The sequence below is a fragment of the Papaver somniferum genome, chromosome 2, assembly GCF_003573695.1.
Source record: "Papaver somniferum cultivar HN1 chromosome 2, ASM357369v1, whole genome shotgun sequence".
In the NCBI taxonomy this organism is placed as follows: domain Eukaryota; kingdom Viridiplantae; phylum Streptophyta; class Magnoliopsida; order Ranunculales; family Papaveraceae; genus Papaver; species Papaver somniferum.
In genome coordinates, this window is record NC_039359.1 from 47,497,057 (window position 1) to 47,509,026 (window position 11,970).

General features: G+C 38.0%; 3 protein-coding genes across 5 annotated transcripts; 1 reads left to right on the plus strand and 2 right to left on the minus strand.

Moving 5' to 3' along the window:
* Positions 1-1,126: 1,126 nt before the first annotated feature.
* LOC113353198 lies at positions 1,127-2,927 on the minus strand. 2 transcript variants are annotated; one of them, XR_003361139.1, is made up of 3 exons: positions 1,629-2,927; positions 1,311-1,415; positions 1,127-1,223 (listed from the first exon to the last, which is right to left on the minus strand). XR_003361139.1 is itself a non-coding variant. In XM_026596887.1 (2 exons), the coding sequence occupies exon 1, from the start codon at positions 2,738-2,740 to the stop codon at positions 1,631-1,633; it is 1,110 nt and encodes a 369-aa protein (XP_026452672.1). In that variant the 5' UTR covers positions 2,741-2,927; the 3' UTR covers positions 1,171-1,415; positions 1,629-1,630. The 2 variants fall into 2 exon arrangements, 1 of the variants encoding a protein (XP_026452672.1); XM_026596887.1 differs by having other exon boundaries at positions 1,171-1,415.
* A 1,266-nt stretch (positions 2,928-4,193) lies between these two features.
* LOC113353200 (cationic peroxidase SPC4-like) lies at positions 4,194-6,020 on the plus strand. 2 transcript variants are annotated; one of them, XM_026596889.1, is made up of 3 exons: positions 4,194-4,344; positions 4,505-4,699; positions 5,887-6,020. In XM_026596889.1, exons 1-3 carry the CDS (start codon positions 4,291-4,293, stop codon positions 5,932-5,934), a joined length of 297 nt encoding a protein of 98 aa, XP_026452674.1. In that variant the 5' UTR covers positions 4,194-4,290; the 3' UTR covers positions 5,935-6,020. The 2 variants fall into 2 exon arrangements, with proteins under 2 accessions (XP_026452674.1, XP_026452675.1); XM_026596890.1 differs by lacking the exon at positions 5,887-6,020 and adding an exon at positions 4,787-4,830.
* A 619-nt stretch (positions 6,021-6,639) lies between these two features.
* LOC113353199 (myb-related protein 306-like) lies at positions 6,640-7,334 on the minus strand. The gene is made up of 3 exons (XM_026596888.1): positions 7,148-7,334; positions 6,878-7,007; positions 6,640-6,797 (listed from the first exon to the last, which is right to left on the minus strand). Exons 1-3 carry the CDS (start codon positions 7,281-7,283, stop codon positions 6,743-6,745), a joined length of 321 nt encoding a protein of 106 aa, XP_026452673.1. The 5' UTR covers positions 7,284-7,334; the 3' UTR covers positions 6,640-6,742.
* Positions 7,335-11,970: the final 4,636 nt, after the last annotated feature.

An 11,970-nucleotide genomic window follows, 5' to 3' on the forward strand; every position in this document is an offset into this window, starting at 1 on the left:
CACGCTACTTCCACCTTCGAAAAAACTACAATGGAACAATACGAAGAGAAATTATTACGGAAAGTGCATGGAAATTATTTTATCAGACACAGGAGATCCATCGTGGACGCAAGCCAATTTGTTTCAAAGTCATAATGCGCATAGGAAAATAAATGGGGACTGACAGACCCTGCATCACCACCTCATGCCAAGACCATACCCTTCAGCGGGAAATTTGCGCCCGGCCGAGGAGGTGCGCCCCACCACGGGAACCATACACACGATCACACCAGGAAAAAAGAGTAAACCCTAGAAGCTAGGTTTTCGCGGGAAGGGAATGAAAATTACCAGCTTATGCATTCCTACTTTGCACTGTAATTGATGCGGCCAACATCACTACGGTATTCACGCCTAAATGTTACTACAAGTTCGTGCAAAGCATACCTATGGTTAGGATTCATACCAACACAGAAGGACAACATTTATACAAGTTCATGAAAAGGTACGCCTACAACTAGGGTTTTCACTAACCCTAAAAAAAACAAACAAGAAAAGCAAGTTAAGAGGAAGTGTTGGAAGACATACCTGGGATTCGCTCGTCCGCTTTACTGTTACCACACGGCCAGAATCAAAAAAATATAGGTGTGAAGTAAAAGGAGAGGCTAGCCCTCCTTTTATAGGCGTGATACTTGGGAGTTTGAATAAGGAAAGTACTTCCTATTTTAGTCAAGTAAGGAAAAGAGGCAACCGGGCCCGCGAAGACCAATCACCATGCAAAGACCGTCCACACCATTTCCTTGGCCCCTCCACGCCAATCCGTCCTCCATGCTTTCCTCTCCAGGACCGCGCCATGCCTTGGCCCCACATGCCAAGCCGTTCGCGCATGCTTTGCCTCACCAAACTGCGCCATTGCCTTGGCCCCACCATGCCAAGCCGTCCATGCCATGACTTGTCGCACCAACACCGACAACTCGCCAAGCCCTCATGATATTCCCTAACCCAGCCAAGGTGATGCATAGCCAACCTAAGCCGACGATCTTCATCTCACCACTTCACGGTCTACACCACAAATAGAATCTACGCAAGGCCGCCAAACACGAGAATCATGGACTCTCCTTACCTCTCAAAAAGGTTAGTCGGACCTTCCGGACCATCTTTCCACGACTTATCATTTTGATTTTTGTCCTTACCCGTCACCATCTTATGCTTAAAAACTGAAAAGGAAAATCCTGAAAAGTGGACTGCTGGTCTAAAAAAATCCATAATAGTGGTTAGCAACCACGTTGTATATAGTATCTTAAATGTTAAAGTCTATCCACTCTTCTACTTACCCTCACGAATCAATGATATTTTTACTATCATGTGGAAGCACAAGTATATCCACCTCCATTAGTAAAAGGTCTGTCATGGACTTTCCACAAGACAAATTGACCAACCTGGTAAGTATGGCCAGAAACGAACTCATTAAAAGTTCTTTCAAAAAAATAATTATTTAAACAAAGAATGTACCATTCAAAATGGAAAACCCCAAAACAAAAAACAAATAATTACCTGGATGGAGTAAAATTAACAGAGAATCAATAAGATGAACCTAAACTGATACCCACAAGTAAATAACAAAAGTTGCAACTTGCAAGACCTTTAGTTACCTTTAAGTTCTATGATCATATTTGAGTTTGAGCATCGGAAGTATTGTCGGCCTTGGCTTTATAATAACTGCTAAGGTCCCCAGACGATATGGAAAAAATTGAAGATTTTCGCGGGGGAAATAAGGATCCCAGAGCTGTTCATATACCCTGGTTTTGGTGTTATATGCCCAAACATACTCCCCGTAACCAAGTATAACCACATTTTTGTCAACCGGACTGAAACTTACAACCTGAATTTCGCTAGCCAAATCATCTCCACGTAAGTCATTAATCAACTGAGATTCAATTTTTGCTAACCATTCATGAAGTTTAATATCCTTGTGCAACATATACCAGTCTCCGGCATCAAGCACCCAAACACTCAAACTCCTCTCTGCGTTATTGAACCTATCCAAACAAATCAATCCTTCCGATTCCCCGACATGTCGACTTGAATAGACACAATCATCCATTACTTGTTCAGGTATATTGATCAACCTGCATTCATTCCCGCATGTTCCGTGGCTGGTGTTTCGGTTAATATTAACAGCTATAATTTTGTTGATATGCATTGGAAACCAGTATAAAACACCATTATGGGTAAAATAATTGTGAGAAGATGTGTACTTCCAAGTAACATATGCAGGGCATGACATATTATAAACATTCCATTCGCCCACATCAGAAAAAAATATGTCAACTTTCAATTCTTTTATTGCAGCTTCAGTTTGAAACTTCGGTATACGGATAACCTTATAACTTGTAGATTCTGAAAACGATTCATCACATATAAAAGTAGCCGCAACCAGATTATTTTCTCTAGGTGGTGGTGGAGGAAGCGAAACACATTTCTTTGTCAGTGGATTACAAACATAATAAGTAGTCGAATTATAATGGCATGTCGTGCACAAAACTAAACTACTGCTTGAACCTAAAATGAATAGGTTCATCCTTTCTTGATCAGTACTATGTGGGTAAATTGGATTTAGAAAGCTAAAACAAAACCCAGTTTGATGATGAGATGCAAACTTCGAATGGGAATCAGGATATGAATTGCAAAAAATCTTTTCAATTTGTTGTTGTCTTGGGAATGATCTCCTACTGAACCAGCAGTATAATGAACGAATCCCCATGGGAGTGATAAATTATTGAGTTTATACCACTTGTTAATGAAATTAGAGTTTGAGAGTATGGAAAACCATACCTTTGACAAACACCTGAATTTGAAGATTTCACTAAGAGGAAGATAAAGAAAGATGTCAAACCAAATATCTACGGTTGAATCCTTTCGATCAACTCTTTCAGTGGATGCATCTTCCGAAGAACTAACTGGATCTGAAGAAGAAGGATAATGAAATAGTATAAGTAATTCCTATTTATAGGAATGATAAGTCAGTAAACCTAGAACAGACTAAGTGCTCTGACTAGGTAAGGCTTATCTACATAGAATAACCAAAACTAACTTGTAATTGACTTGGTCTTATGCATATCTTCTGTGCACGTACATCTCACCACCTTGGTGACATGCCGGATATTTCATTAAAGGAGAAGACCCATCAGCATAATGTTCTTCATTCTGAAATCTGTTTCTCTTGTTTGCTGAGCAGAAAACTAATAAACTAGGGATTAGCCATATCATAAAGGCAGTGCATTCTCTAACACAACTCAAGAAATAATTAAACAAACATCATTTGGTTAAACTAGCCGACCACGATGGGAAGGATATTTCTCAGCAGTTTACATTTTACATCGACTATTAATATAAAATATATGCTTGTCTGGTGGCTGAGTGACTGTGGGCCTGGTGTACCCAGAATTTGATATATATTAAACTAGCTTACTGCCACTGTGCCACATGATATAATATACGCACTGAGTGCAAGACACATCCATGGATAAATTGAATGCTGGAAGGACCAATATTGCTTCATAGGTCACCAAATTCCACAGGTTTACCAAATTCATACAAGGTCTTGAAAAAGGAAGGAAGGCCTGTGTGTGTTTCAACTTTCAACCCGTTGGCTTTACAATAGGTCCTTCCCTTGCCCATGGCCAGTGGTTAGTGCATAATTCTGTGGGTACAAAAAGAAAACTAGCGAACTTTTGGAGTAAATTTGGTCTCTTTTGGCGATCAGATGCTGGCGGCCTTGGTCAAGATACCGATAATTGGTTTGTTCGATCGAGACCATGTGATGCGAATAAACAAATGGAAGAAAAAAAATGCCTAGCAATCTGAGTGAAAAGATTCGTCCTGCAAAGTCAGCATGTGTCTAAACAATTCAAAAGATTTTATCTTACGCATCAGACATTTAAGCTTAAAGTTTAGTAAGTGAATAAAAAAATGCCAAGAACACGCCTAACCATCTGAATGAAAAGCAAGTCCTGCGAAGTCAGTAGTCTCCACTTTCCCCCAACTTTATTTTTTACCATTTTCGTTTCTGTAGCATTCTCTTACAGTTATATGGCATAATCCAGACATTGTTTTTATTTTAAAGTAATTAAGCATTATTTATTCCTTATCTTTATGCAGTGCGCCTATGAATGAACATGTGAATAACCAATACAGTAAGCGGTGAGTGATAGCTTCTGAAAACAATGTCTTCTTCTTCTTCATTTCTTGTTCTTGCATTTGTTGTTTTTTCAGAACCAGAAGACCAGTCTAATCCACAGTGAAGGGTCTATCATGGCCAAGCTGAACTTACTAAGATCCTTAAAAAAGATATTGGCCAAGCTGCAGGTTTGCTTCGTCTCCATTTCCATGACTGTTTTGTTCAGATAACTCTTAATTATACTACTACTTCTTCATCACTACCAAAATTTGTATTCCCTTAGGATTTGCAGCTAAGATTTTGATATAGCAACTGACTTCAGTTCTCTAATTTTGTATGTTTGTTTAGGGTTGTGATGGATCGGTTTTGCTAGATGGATCTGCTAGTGGGCCTAGTGAGAAAAATGCACCACCAAATCTCTCACTCAGACCTCAAGCGTTTAAAATCATGAACGATCTACGAAGTCGCATCCACAAAGCCTGTGGCGATGTCGTCTCTTGTGCTGATATTACTGCCTTGGCTGCTCGTGATGCCGTCTTACTGGTAAGCTTGTCGTCCATTTTCCATAAACATGGTTAATTGACCATTATTAATGAGAAGCCTAATGATATATGAATTATGTCCGTACAGTCACACGTGCTTGCAACCTAATGGTAAGCCTAATGATATACGGATATCCACAATTTTGTCAACTGGACTGATACTTGCAACCTCAATTTCTGTAATCAAACCATTTGGTTCGTCGAACTGATCTTGAAGTCTAATATCCTTGTGCAACATATACGGTATACCAAGTCTCCATCAAGCACCCAGACACTCAAACTCCTCTCCGTTACCTTGAACCTAGCGAAACAGATCATTCCTTTCCGACTCCCCAAGAAATTCACCGGAATATATGGAAACATGATTGTCACAATTTAATAAATAATATCTTGCATATGTCTTAGATATTCTCTGAAATTCCCCCTCAAGTTAGTGCGTAAATATTCATTGTTCCCATCTTGGTTAAAATTTGGCAGCGAAAAGTCCTTCTGTTAATGTGTCAGCTAAATGTAGTGCACTTGGAATAAAAGGGTTACAAATGACATTATTCTTCACGTTTTATTCTCGAAACAAATTGGTAATCTCATGGAAGAAGGGATTTGAGGCGATAAGCATAGCAGCTTATGTGTCACAGAACATTTTAGTTGGCTGAGGAGAAGTGAACCACAAATCACGTTACAAAGATCGAAGCCAAATGATTTCACATGTTGTTAACGCCATAGCTCGATATTCATCTTCGGCACTAGATCGTGCAACAAGAATCTGTTTCTTTCTCCTCCATGTTACCAAATTTCCGCCAGCAAACGTACTTTATTATCAAGTAGTGGACTTAATCACACACCCAGATTAATCTGCACGCGAGTATCAGTACTATATACTGTTTTTCACAAAGTGAGTGATGAAAAAACAGTATATCGAATTATTTAATTTGATCGGCAGAAAAAGAAATCTTAATTGAATGAAATTACCGCATATTTTAGTTTCTATCAGTAGATTCAGTACTATATATATTTTTGAAGATAACTTTGGCAATTTAAATTAACAAACTTATGATCAAACTAACTACATGCATATTTGATTTATTTTAAATAATAAACCCCTATTCTTCCATCATTCACTTTGTGAAAGAGATAACCATGTTCTAAAACATAAATTCATACTTAAAAACTGTTTCTCGACATATGTAGATCATCGCACCACATAATAATCAATTTGAACGTTCTTCATGCGCATAACTTGTGAACCTATGGTGCTAGAGAAGAAGAGCATTACCATCAACATATTGGAGAGATCTCCATTTGATCTTCCTCAAGAATTTGTCCAGTTGCTTCATCCAGGAGACACTTCTCTAGTAAAGAAAATGGAGGTTGGTCTTGATCATCTTCAACCAACCCTTGGTGATTAGTCTCTATAATCGAATCAACCCTATCTTCCAGAGTGGTGTTAGTTGTTTGAGGTTCCTTTGAAGATGCTGATGTCGACTCATGTATTGTAGTTGAGTCAAATTTTAAAAGTGATTCCAAATAATCTGCCTCATTTGATATAAGATAATCATCTCCATTACAGGTTTCTTGGACTTCAACTTTCTTAATAATTAGATTGTCATCATCATCAAGGTTATTGTTGCTAGTGTTGTGGTTGTCGTTATTGGAGTTATCGCTGCCACCAGGTAGTACTTTCTCTTCTGTTTGGGTAGTCTGTAATTTGAGTATACTACTGTCTTTCAACTTATTAGGAGAAGTTCTCATCCAACCTTCCAAGAGTCTTGAAATGTTTCCTGTGCTTGAAGCGTAAGTTGTAGTAGTAGACGAGGACCATGAGGTAATACTATTAGTAATGGTGCTACTAATGAACTTATTTAAGGCTGAAGCTTGATGGATCAAATGATGATATTCGAAGCTTGTTCTATCATAACTTCTCTTATAATCTTTGTTAAGAAACTCAAAGCTTTTTGATGATGATCCCAGATGATGAGGGTGTAATACCGAATGAAACTTCTTGAGCTTTTTCTTAAGATGTGTATTCCAATAATTCTTTATATCATTATCTGTTCTTTGGGGAAGATTTGAAGCTATTGCTGCCCATCTGTGTGATACCCCTAGAAAAAAGGTCAGATTATCAAAGATTATGCAATTGATTTCGAAATTAAACTAAACATTAGTATAGGGTTTTATGTACTTGTTGCCCCATAAACTTTGAAGAGTAATGATTTTCTTTTCTTCAAATTCAGTGAAGTTTCCTCTCTTGATGCCTGGTCTTAAGTAATTACTCCATCTCAACCTGCAACTTTTGCTGCATCTTAGCAGGCCTAAAACAAGACAACAAGCAAACAACAATTAAAAGATACGCATTAAAGTGCATATACGAAAAGTATAATGATCTGCATGCATAAAATCAAACTCATACTACGAAGTAGAGAAAACTCTGAGGAGGATATTTTAATCTTACCCGCATTAGTTGGTACTGATCTCCAATTCCCTGGTCCATGTTCTTCGATGTAAGATGCTAAAATTAGATCTTCTTCAGGAGTCCAAGGTCCTTTCGTGATACCAAGTACTTTATCACAACAAGGAGGTCTACCCATGGATTGCTTGCTTGCTGTTCTTTTCTTTTCTTCTGATCTCTTCTTTTTTATGGGGAATACTCTTCAACTTTCCTTCTCTAGAAAACACAAACTACAACTATACAACTACTTCCGTATAAACAAGAAAATAAATTGAGTTATGAATAACCTCATGAGAGAGAGAGAGAGGGGTACAATAGCTGTCTCATTCATTTGATGATTTTGATCTACCTCTCTGACTTACTTAGCTTATTCCATTGAATACTTTCTTACGAAGAACAGTATCAGAAAAAGAAAAAAAATAAACTTTCTTATGAAAACATATTAAATTCAATCATATTTACGCCAAGTTATTGACTTATTATAGAAATTGTGACGAACAGTTTTGTACGAAATATTGAATTATTTATTTTGTGTGTGTTTACTAGCCAGATAGAGCAGTACCTGTAATGGTGTGTGCATATATGCATACAGTGCTTCTGCACAGACCGCCACTCCCAAACCACACTAAAACAGAATTGCCTTTTTCTCTCACAGTTTGGTATGGAATGTCTCGGTTCAAATAAAATTTTCTTTCTTAGGTTCACATGGACCGTACTGTACTGTATGACTTACTGTTTTTCAATAAATGCGCGGTTTATGGTATTAAACCAAATATCAATGCCTACTTGTTCTCAATTTATGGTTGAAAATATCAATGTGGAAACTTGTGAAAAAGGTGTCGAAGATACAATTTTTGGATCTCTCTTTGAAGAAAATAAATTTAAAGAAGGTAAAGAGGATGATATGTATGCTAAGAAGTAATTAAGAAATTTCTTAAAAACTCCGATACTCCGGAAAAATCTCTTACAATTATTGAAAAAAATTCTGGTTTGCTAGGAGATACTAGCGGAAAACAAACAAGCATCTTATGTGGGCTAAATAATAAATATCAAAAATCTTGGAAGGATAAGGAGTTTGGAAAGTTAGGATGCAAGAACGAATCAAATAATGACAAGCTTGGCAGAGGTCACGGGAAGTCGGCAAAGAAGAAATGATTAGCTGCATGTTAGTTTGGGAGGTGTTAAGATTTGTTGGCTGTTATTTTAGTCTGAAATTGACTTTGTCTGCGGCACTCTAGAACTTTGTTTTCTTTGTAGCACCGTAATGTGTCAGTTTTGTATTTTTATATTTTTATATTTTATGTTCTTTCTTCTTTGTATTGCATATCTTCTTTCGAATACAATTAACCTTTCTAATTAATATAAATAAATTAGTTAGAATATCTGCTCAAGCAATATGTCGCTGTAATTATGATCCTGCAATTAAATTACACGCCAGCTGAAAGAGGCCACATTGAATTTCAGAAATCAGAATAATAACTTATCATTTGTTGTTAGAGCGAGGTTATCGAAAAGACTGACTATTTCAAATGAATTAGTAACGCCTCTACAAATACGCCCATTATCGGAAAAAATTACACCCCAAAGACCCATTCTCTTTCGCCTCTATTTCAAGTGAAGTTCCGGGAGAAAGACGATATGACAAAGTGTTTGTTGTCACAATTTTTTGTTTTCCAAAAATTTATGAACTTACGGCAAATTATTTGCTTTCAAGAGCTTGTTTTAGTTTTTTTTTTTATTTCTTTTTTAACTATTCAAAATGATATAATGACGTCCAGAGTATTTAAAAACTTGTTGTTTTTTGCTTTTTTGTTCGGTTATTAAAAAACTTAATCTCCTTTGTGAAAAGACCACTCCTTCTAGAGGTGTAAAACGTGCCGGCCCGGCACAGTCCGGCACACGAAGTCGCGTGCTTCTCGTGCCATGTGCCGTGCTGTGCTGTGTCAACCATTTAAACGTGATGTGTCATGCTTTGCTTTACTAGTCAAAACCTAGGCACAACACAGCCCACGGGCACATCACACGAATAAACGTGATGTGCCGTGTTGTGCCGTGCTGGCACACGTTCTATAAATAATTTGGAATCACTTAATGTATACATTAAGTCGGACATTATCACGAGAATTTAAATAGACAACATGTCAATTGAAATTATTTCAAGTAAAGTTAACAAGTTTATTCAATAAAAAGAAATAATACATCAAATATAAAATTGGATTATTGTCATGTAAATTAATGTTCTAGTCAAATATAGGCGATGACATTATAACAACGATATTGAAATATATTTTCCAAATATTAATGTATTATATGTGTTGTTATAATAAGCCAACATAAAATATCAAAAACTAGCTAAAGTAGTGACTCTTTTGTGAAATGTACAAAAATTGCGATGTATTATCCCCTGTTATATGGTGTATTTGTGCATGCTATGACGTGCTTTTTAACGTGCTGTATTGGGATGGGCCACGTGCTTATCCGTGCCGCGTGTTGTGTTGTGCTACTGTGTCGATTAGGCTAACCCAGCACATCCCACGAAACTAACGTGTTGAGCCGTGCTGGGCTAAATCACGTGATGGGCTGGGCTGGGCTCAGATTTTTGCGTGTTGTGTTGGGCTGTGCTCGTGCTGGCACAACCCAATTTACACCTCTAACTCCTTCAACATTTATTATTTTTTATTTAAACTTGTTACTTCTTCTAAATTTACTTTTCAAAAATGGGCGGATGTATAGGAAGTGTAATGACCCGACCCTCCACCGATACTGCCCTCATTTAGCCACAGTGGTTATCTGACAGTGAGGGTTTTTTAAGGGACATCACTGCGGTAATCCAGCAGCAACTTCCTGGGAGGGCACCCAACCCGGGATTAATTGCTTCCACCTGAGCACGCTTAACTGCAGAGTTTTCTTCCAACTCTGGAGCCAATTGTGCTTAAAAGGCCTCGGTATTATGTAGAGGTTCCTTTCGTCTTGTGAGACTAATATTTGGCATAACATCCCAGCATACTCTCCCACTCTAGTGCAAGCGACCCGTCCCTAGTTGTATCCCAACTAATACTGATATTATTCCCACTTACCCACGTCGATTATCCAGCAATGTGGGATTTTTAACGGCACTACTGCGGTTATCCAGCAACATCTTCCTGGGAGGTCACCCATCCTATGACTACTCTCCGCCGAGCACGCTTAACTGAGAAGTTTTTCTCACAACTCAGTCAAGTGAACCCATCATGCCTCGGTGCTAGAAAAGGACAAATCATTACTTATATTCCATTCGGACAAACACTGTCGAATATCAGGGTTTGAAATGACCCGTCCCTCCATCGATAATGTCCCCACTTAGCCACTGCAGTTATCCGGTAGTGTGGGGTTTTCAACGGGCATCGCTGCGGTTATCCAACATCAACTTCCCGGAAGGTCACCCATCCCTGGATTTTACCGGCCCGAACACGCTTAATTACAGAGTTTTGTGCCAACTCTGGAGCCAATTATGCTGAAAAGACCTCGAGATTAGGAAAGGACAAATCATTACTTATATTTTATTCTGCCAGCCATTATCGAATATCGGGATATTACAAGAATATGTCTAGCCAGTTCCTCGTGAGTTATATATACACACACGGAGATACGGCGCTTTATAACCATTCGAGTCTAGTTTCCTAGTTTTTTCCTTTGGTTTTCTCCATGTGCCTTTTTTATAATTATTGGGTAAGCATAACGCGTAATACATAATCATCTGGTTAACACAATTTCGGCATATGCATGGCAAACGGGTTTTTGTGGTGAATAACAATGTGTAAACAGTTCTTAATAGATAGAGAATGTTAAATTAATCATCGGAAATGTCAACTGTTAGGTCATGGCAATGATAAATGAATACGTAAATCGTTAGATGTATCGAGGAATTTCTCCTAACGACCCTTGATTATAATTTTCCGGCATTACCACGGGTCACCCTCATGACAACCAATTGTAAGGGAGCGCTTCTAGCCCTTGGATATGCACACATCTCAAGACTGAATCAAAAATATAAAATTTTATTTCTGAAATATAATTATTAAAATAATATTCATACAAAGTTTTTGGTTAGCAACACCTAATCTATAAAAATGAAACTAACTAAGCCACTACTAGCGTCATTGCTAACTAGACAATTTTTCAGACGCTTGAAAAAAACCAAAGTATCCTCACCAAGTTCCCCTAAGGTAGAGAAAGCTAGAACACCCAAACCATACCCATGTGCAACACACTTGTCCAAGTATTTAGTACGTTTCACTAGAATTGTTTTTCATGGGACAAAAGAGCGGACACCATCACCAGTGAATGGAGAGACGCCTGTAACATCCATATAAACATGTTGTCCATTTTCCCAGTTAAGAACAAGGATATCGGCTGGCTTTAAATCTCTGTCATCATCCGTTCGAAGGCTAAGAGAAATCTCCTTACGCGCAGGCACACCAGCTCTGTAGCAAATGTCAGTGATAACATCACGAACAAGATCATTTCGAAACTTATATCCAACATCCTTAACACAGTGAAGCGCATGATCTCCAAAAATGTCCATATATTTGTTGCAACCTGGGCATAAACTATTTTCAACAAACAGAGGGATACCAAGACGATAACAAAGCACAGCTCTGAATTGTCTTGGTCTGAGGCATTGATTAAGCCCACTAATGGGTACAACTAATAGATAATCTTGTGTATGCTTGACACGGTTACACTTCCATAAGATGAAATCTCTTGCAGACATAGAAAATTGATCTGGGATTTGTTTCTTAACCACATCGAAATAAGTTACTTCCAGAGAATGCATGGGGGGGGGG

Coding starts and splice junctions, on each gene's coding strand:
- LOC113353198 (XM_026596887.1), bottom strand. CDS start 2,740: ATGGGGATTCGTTCATTATACTGCTGGTTCAGTAGGAGATCATTCCCA.
- LOC113353200 (XM_026596889.1), top strand. CDS start 4,291: ATGGCCAAGCTGAACTTACTAAGATCCTTAAAAAAGATATTGGCCAAG. Junction 4,345..4,504: donor AGATATTGGCCAAGCTGCAG/GTTTGCTTCGTC, acceptor ATGTTTGTTTAG/GGTTGTGATGGATCGGTTTT. Junction 4,700..5,886: donor CTCGTGATGCCGTCTTACTG/GTAAGCTTGTCG, acceptor CGACATATGTAG/ATCATCGCACCACATAATAA.
- LOC113353199 (XM_026596888.1), bottom strand. CDS start 7,283: ATGGGTAGACCTCCTTGTTGTGATAAAGTACTTGGTATCACGAAAGGA. Junction 7,008..7,147: donor ATCAGTACCAACTAATGCGG/GTAAGATTAAAA, acceptor GTCTTGTTTTAG/GCCTGCTAAGATGCAGCAAA. Junction 6,798..6,877: donor CAAAGTTTATGGGGCAACAA/GTACATAAAACC, acceptor CCTTTTTTCTAG/GGGTATCACACAGATGGGCA.